General features: G+C 42.9%; 1 protein-coding gene across 1 annotated transcript in view; it reads right to left on the bottom strand.

Moving 5' to 3' along the window:
* LOC137984936 (uncharacterized) overlaps positions 1-7,500 on the bottom strand; it is a 20,025-nt gene that overhangs the window by 3,583 nt on the left and 8,942 nt on the right. The window contains 1 exon segment of the mRNA XM_068832276.1: positions 1-6,012. This exon segment is cut by the window's left edge and continues 3,583 nt beyond it. Within this exon segment, the coding sequence (XP_068688377.1) occupies positions 35-6,012 (5,978 nt within the window). The 3' untranslated portion in view covers positions 1-34.

The following is a 7,500-nucleotide window of genomic DNA, read 5'->3' as shown; positions in this document are numbered from 1 at the left end:
TATTTCAGCTTGATTTTTACTCTTAGTTTAGCGTTTATGTATTAAAAAATAATAATAAAAAGCACATGACACAAAAACACCAGAAAAAAAAACATAATAATGATAAGAATAAAATTAACGAATGCTGTGTCACCCCAAGTGCAGAGGAAAAATCACCTGACGAATGCTGTGTCGCACTAGATACTGAATGGTAACTATCAGCTGTGCTTGCATGATCTTCTCCGAATAGTTTTATCCCCACATCTAATGCCCGTTGGGCAGACTGAAGGGCAGAGGAAAAATCACCTGAAGAATGCTGTGTCGTACTAAGTGAATGGTAACTATTAGCTATGCTTGCATGATCTTCTCCAAATAGTTTTATCCGCACATCTAATGCCCGCTGCTTTGACTGCACGGCAGAGGTGAAATCACCTAACGAATGCTGTGTCACCCCAAGTGAATGGTAAATGTCAGCTGTGCTTGCATGATCTTCTCCGAATAGTTTTATCCGCACATCTAATGCCCGCTGTTTTGACTGCACGGCAGAGGTAAAATCACCTAACGAATGCTGTGTCACTCCAAGTGAATGGTAACTGTCAGCTGTGCTTGCATGATCTTCTCCGAATAGTTTTATCCGCACATCTAATGCCCGCTGTTTTGACTGCACGGCAGAGGTAAAATCACCTAACGAATGCTGTGTCACCCCAAGTGAATGGTAACTGTCAGCTGTGCTTGCATGATCTTCTCCGAATAATTTTATCCGCACATCTAATGCCCGTTGGGCAGACTGAAGGGCAGAGGAAAAATCACCTGAAGAATGCTGTGTCGTACTAAGTGAATGGTAACTATTAGCTGTGCTTGCATGATCTTCTCCGAATAGTTTTATCCGCACATCTAATGCCCGCTGTTTTGACTGCACGGCAGAGGTAAAATCACCTAACGAATGCTGTGTCACCCCAAGTGAATGGTAACTGTGAGCTGTGCTTGCATGATCTTCTCCGAATAGTTTTATCCGCACATCTAATGCCCGTTGGGCAGACTGAAGGGCAGAGGAAAAATCACCTGACGAATGCTGTGTCGCACTAAGTAAATGGTAACTATCAGCTGTGCTTGTATGATCTTCTCCGAATAGTTTTATCCGCACATCTAATGCCCGTTGGGCAGACTGAAGGGCAGAGGAAAAATCACCTGAGGAATGCTGTGTCGTACTAAGTGAATGGTAACTATTAGCTGTGCTTGCATGATCTTCTCCGAATAGTTTTATCCGCACATCTAATGCCCGCTGTTTTGACTGCACGGCAGAGGTAAAATCACCTAACGAATGCTGTGTCACCCCAAGTAAATGGTAACTGTCAGCTGTGCTTGCATGATCTTCTCCGAATAGTTTTATCCCCACATCTAATGCCCGCTGTTTTGAGTGCAGAGCAGAGGTAAAATCACCTAACGAATGCTGGATCACCACAAGAGAATGGTAACTATCAGCTGTGCCTGCATGATCTTCTCCGAACAGTTTTATCCGCAAATCTAATGCCCGTTGGGCAGACTGAAGGGCAGAGGAAAAATCACCTAACGAATGCTGTGTCGTACTAAGTGAATAGTAACTATCAGCTGTGCTTGCATGATCTTCTCCGAATAGTTTCATCCGCACATCTAATGCCCGCTGTTTTGACTGCAGAGCAGAGGTAAAATCACCTAACGAATGCCGTGTCACCCCAAGTGAATGGTAAGTATCAGCTGTGCTTGCATGATCTTCTCCGAATAGTTTTATCCGGACTTCTAATGCCCGTTGTTTTGACTGCAGAGCAGAGGTAAAATCACCTAACGAATGCTGGATCACCCCGAGAAAATGGTAACTATCGGCTGTGCCTGCATGATCTTCTCCGAATAGTTTTATCCTCACATCTAATGCCCGTTGGGCAGACTGAAGGGCAGAGGAAAAATTACCTGAAGAATGCTGTGTCGTACTAAGTGAATGGTAACTATCAGCTGTTCTTGCATGATCTTCTCCGAATAGTTTTATCCGCACATCTAATGCCCGCTGTTTTGACTGCAGAGCAGAGGTAAAATCACCTAACCAATGCTGGATCACTCCGAAAGAAAGGTAACTGTCAGCTGTGCTTGCATGATCTTCCCCCAATAGTTTTATCCGGACATCTAATGCCCGTTGGGCAGACTGAAGGGCAGAGGAAAAATCACCTGAAGAATGCTGTGTCGTACTAAGTGAATAGTAAATATCAGCTGAGCTTGCATGATCTTCTCCGAATAGTTTTATCCGCACATCTAATGCCCGCTGTTTTGACTGCAGAGCAGAGGTAAAATCACCAAACGAATGCTGGATCACCCCGAGAAAATGGTAACTATCAGCTGTGCCTGCATGATCTTCTCCGAACAGTTTTCTGCGCACATCTAATGCCCGTTGGGCAGACTGAAGGGCAGAGGAAAAATCACCTGAAGAATGCTGTGTCGTACTAAGTGAATAGCAAATATCAGCTAAGCTTGCATGATCTTCTCCGAATAGTTTCATCCGCACATCTAATGCCCGCTGTTTTGATTGCAGAGCAGAGGTAAAGTCACCTAACGAATGCTGCGTCACCCCGAGTGAAAAATAACTGTCAGCTGTGCTTGCATGATCTTCTCCGAATAGTTTTATCCGCACATCTAATGCCCGTTGGGCAGACTGAAGGGCAGAGGAAAAATCACCTGAGGAATGCTGTGTCGTACTAAGTGAATGGTAACTATCAGCTGTGCTTGCATGATCGTCTCCGAATAGCTTTATCCGCAAATCTAATGCCCGCTGCTTTGACTGCACGGCAGAGGTAAAATCACCTAACGAATGCTGTGTCACTCCAAGTGAATGGTTACTGTCAGCTGTGCTTGCATGATCGTCTCCGAATACTTTTATCCCCACATCTAATGCCCGCTGTTTTGAGTGCAGAGCAGAGGTAAAATCACCTAACGAATGCTGTGTCACCCCAAGTGAATGGTAACTGTCAGCTGTGCTTGTATGATCTTCTCCGAGTAGTTTTATCCCCACATCTAATGCCCGCTGTTTTGAGTGCAGAGCAGAGGTAAAATCACCTAACGAATGCTGGATCAGCCCGAGTGAATGATAACTATCAGCTGTGCTTGCATGACCTTCTCCGAATAGTTTTATCCGCACATCTAATGCCCGTTGGGCGGACTGAAGGGCAGACGTAAAATCACCTAACGAATGCTGTGTCGCACTAAGTAAATGGTAACTATCAGCTGTGCTTGCATGATCTTCTCCGAATAGTTTTATCCGCACATCTAATGCCCGTTGGGAAGACTGCAGAGCAGACGTAAAATCACCTAACGAATGCTGTGTTGCACTAAGTGAATGGTAACTATCAGCTGTGCTTGCATGATCGTCTCCGAATAGTTTTATCCGCACATCTAATGCCTGTTGGGCAGACTGAAGGGCGGAGGAAAAATCACCTGAAGAATGCTGTGTCGTACTAAGTGAATGGTAACTATTAGCTGTGCTTGCATGATCTTCTCCGAGCAGTTTCTTCCGAACATGTAATGCCTTTTGGGCAGACTGGAGAGCAGACTTAAAATCATTCAACAAATGCTGGATCACCCCAAGTGAATGGTAACTATCAGCTGTGCTTGCATGATCTTCTCCGAACAAATTCATTCGCACATCTAATTTCCTTTGGGTAGACTGGAGAGCAGACGTAAGATCACCTAACGAATGCTGTGTCACCCGTAGTTATAGGTAGCTATGGGTTAAGAATGCATTTGCTTCTTGTCTATTTGTTCTCAATACGCTATCAAAAGGGTAGCCTGTTTTGAAATCAAGAGCATTTGAGTAGTTCTTCTGTTGGAGGTGCAATTCACCGAAGTCTTGGTAGAAGTTTGCGAGGGGCTGATTACATTCTTGAGAATGAACGGTCACGGTTGAATCAACGTTCCCCTCTGGGCCTGAAGAGCTATGTATGGATTGCTCCAGCGTTGCTAGGTGACGTGCGACTGATTCTTCAAAACCTGATCCAATAATTCCCTCTTCGGTGAATGTTGACCCCAGAAGTGCCAAAACCTTAGCGCAAAAATGAAACAAATAAAAAGGGGTTTTGGAATTTATCTGGAGGTCATTTAATATTTGGAGAGCAGGGTTGATTACAAATTGCTTGGTGTCAGTGTCAAAGAAATTCTTTGCTGCTTTCCTGACGTGAGATATAATTAGGAATTGCAATGGCCAATTATCCGAGATAGAAGTGTTTATTTGAAGCTTTTTGACGTTGTTTAGTTCTTTTCCTTTGCATGCCAGAGGTGGAATAACAATGAGTTCCTCGGCTTCGCACTCCTCGCGTGCTTTGTTATAGTAGAAAGTCGAGGTAGATGGGTGGTTTAAGAACTGATAATAGACCGCCATGACTTGGTAAACAACCAGCCTTAAAATTTTCTGCTCTGCACTTTCACCCATTAAAGAAAGAGCCTCTTGCAGGCACTGTATCCCGCTCTCATCCTCGCCGATAAGAAGCTCACATATGCCAAAATAACACTTGTACTTACTCCTTTCATCATCAGAAACTGATGATAAAGATGTTGATTGGATTTCATATGCCTTCTTCAAAAGTTGCATTGCACTTCCTTCTGCTCCCCAAGTAATCTCACCAAATGCTTTAGAAGCTAGTAAACGACTCGTGTAATGTATATTTCCAAGAGCATTGGCTGCCTTTAAGGCCGAATCATAGATATTATTGAAATTTTGCGACTCAATGGAACACGAAAACAACGAGTCCAGAAACATTTCTGCTTTTATCAAAACTTTAAAAACATTCTCGACTATCCTAGGATCTGCGCATCCGTCTACTAGGCTTTCTATAAAAAGCTGTTTTTCCTCATAGAATGCAACGAATGCATCCTTAGAATGACCACGTAGAAACTCATCATTCAGTTCGTCGAAGCGAGAAATGAAATACGCATGGATACGGCACTTTGCATTTGCTAATATTTCTTTCATTTCTTGTTCTCCTGTTTCTTTAGCAAATGACTGAAGAAGTTTATGCATTGTGAATGTTTCACACTGGGAGTTTGAATCGAGAAGGGATTTTCTTCGGAGTCGTTGCAACATTTTCTTTGCCTCAATTAACCCCGTAGCATTGAGTACAGTTGAGGCGAGCTCCATGGTGAAACATCCTGGAAGAACAGACAAAGACACAAATGCTTCCTTTTCTGCGAGAGAAAGTCTGTGGAAGGACTTTTCATATAGGAACTGCAATCTTTTATTAGGTGGATAATCTGGATTGTCTAAGATGTCAACGATACTTTCTTTTGCGGACTCAGTGAACTCAATCAAACGCTGACTTGGTTGAACACCATCTTCACAAACTAAAGAGCACATTAACCTCATTGCAAGAGGCACACACCCACATATTTGGGCAATTCTTGCGCAGTCGTCAGGACTAGCATTTGGCACTAATTCATGAACTAGAGCACGAGAGGAGGTATTATCCAGTGGCCTTATTCTTATTGATCTGTGCCCTTGGAAATTCAAGTTCATATATTCAAATGATTCTCGGGTGGTCACCACCAGAGTTATCTTCTCATTTCGCGCGAGAATTTCTTCAAATAGCTGCAGGACGTCTTCTTTTACTTTTGGGAAGCCACTCTCTAGTATATCATCTACATTATCCAGAATAAGTACGAAGGAATCTGAAATACTACCCAGGGTCTCGATGAGTTCATTTTCAAAGGACAGTGCCTGAGGTACTGATCTCTGACTCGTGGTGGGTTGCCTTACGAGGCTGAAAAGCTTTGATGTCATATCTCCCTTTGTCTGAAGTCCTCGTAATGAAAGGAAACAAACAGGAAAGTCTCGAGACCGCAGTTGGTGCCCCGCCGCTATTGCAACCGATGTCTTTCCGAATCCGGGTGAGCCCCAGATGGTCACCAGTCGGGTATGTTCGGAACTCACGAGATCCACGATCTCTTGGCATTCACTCTGTCGGCCAGTGAAGTTTGGAACCATTGAAGGAAGACAAGATCTTGCGACTGTTGGCTTGATGTCTTTGATATGCAAAAGTAAAACACAAAGTAAACATAGCTTATTTTTTTGGAGATCCTTGGCCTCTTTGAGACTGTACAAACTGAAGAGACAATGCCAAGAAACAAGAACAACCAATATCTTTAACCATGTGCACACAACCTAAATGTTATTCATGATTAGTATAATTCTACTGGTATGCTAATGCAAATGCTGTAATCTGATTGGCTGAGCCATTGAACACTATGAGCTATTAGTGTGCAGTGGCTGGAGGTCATCTTGGAAATAACGACGACGGCTACAGCAACGAAAACGTTAGTCCAAAGTATAACTTAGCGCTATCGCCAGTATTTCACGATTAATCCGTCTTGTTCACATTGTACAATACAGGCGAACTATCCTGTAAATGGATGAGTACGAAAGGTTTTAAAGTCAAAACTGAAAATGACTTTGTCATTGTTATATGATCACGTTGTCCTCAAAACCTAAAATTTGGTGATTTCACGTTGTTGTTTTGGGGAGTACGGCAAAGAAATGCACGGAAATTCGTGTTGCACGTGCAGCCCGAGCATTTTTCCTTTTTCAACCAATAATATTCTTGCTTTGTGGCGCTGCCGTCGTCTTTGCTAAAACTCCCTAATTTAAGCAAAGGCGTCGGCTGCAGCAACGACAACGCCACAGAGCAAGAATATGATTGGTCGAAAAAGCAAAAATACTCGTGCTGCACGTGGACCACGGATTTCCGTGCGTTTCTTTGCCGTACTCCACAAAACAACAGGGAGTTTAAGCAAAGACGACGGCTACGGCAACGAAAACGTCAATCCAAAATATAGCTTAATTAACGCTATCGCATGTATTTTGCGAATATTCCGTCTTGATCACCTTGTACAATACGGGCGAACTATCCTGTAAGTTGATGAGTACGAACGGTTTTGAAGTCGAAACAAAAAATGAATGGTTCATTGTTATATCCTCACGTTGTCGTCAAAACCAAGAATTTAGCGATTTCACGTCGTTATTTTGCGGAGTACGGCAAGGAAATGCACGGAAATTCGTGCTGCACGTGGAATACGTGTATTTTTCCTTTCTTAAACAATAATATTCTTGCTTTGTGGTGTTGCCGTTGCCGGAGCCGTCACCTTTGGTCATAACGTGAGCATATAACAATGAACCATTCATTTTCTATTTTTACTTTACAATCGTTCGTACCTCAACAACAATAATGCTTTATTAGATTTAAAAAATTCTAACTTACAGAGCTTTTGCCCGCAATTGGCGAGGGCTATTCGAGGCGGGCAAAAGAGGAAAAAAGAAAATTTAAAAGTCCCATAAATGATATTCAAAGAACAAACCCAGAAGCAATCTAGTTTGTCGTGTAGTTTATATCCAGAGTGAGACGGGGACGCGGACTGTAGTCAATACTGGGAGTAACATACAATGTCATGATTTTGAGAATTTTGTCGTATATCACATATTCTCCTGTAATCTTCCTCCTTTTTCAAGATTTGGAG

This window comes from Montipora foliosa, chromosome 14 (genome assembly GCF_036669935.1).
Source record: "Montipora foliosa isolate CH-2021 chromosome 14, ASM3666993v2, whole genome shotgun sequence".
NCBI lineage: Eukaryota > Metazoa > Cnidaria > Anthozoa > Scleractinia > Acroporidae > Montipora > Montipora foliosa.
This window is presented reverse-complemented; position numbering and strand designations above follow the sequence as displayed.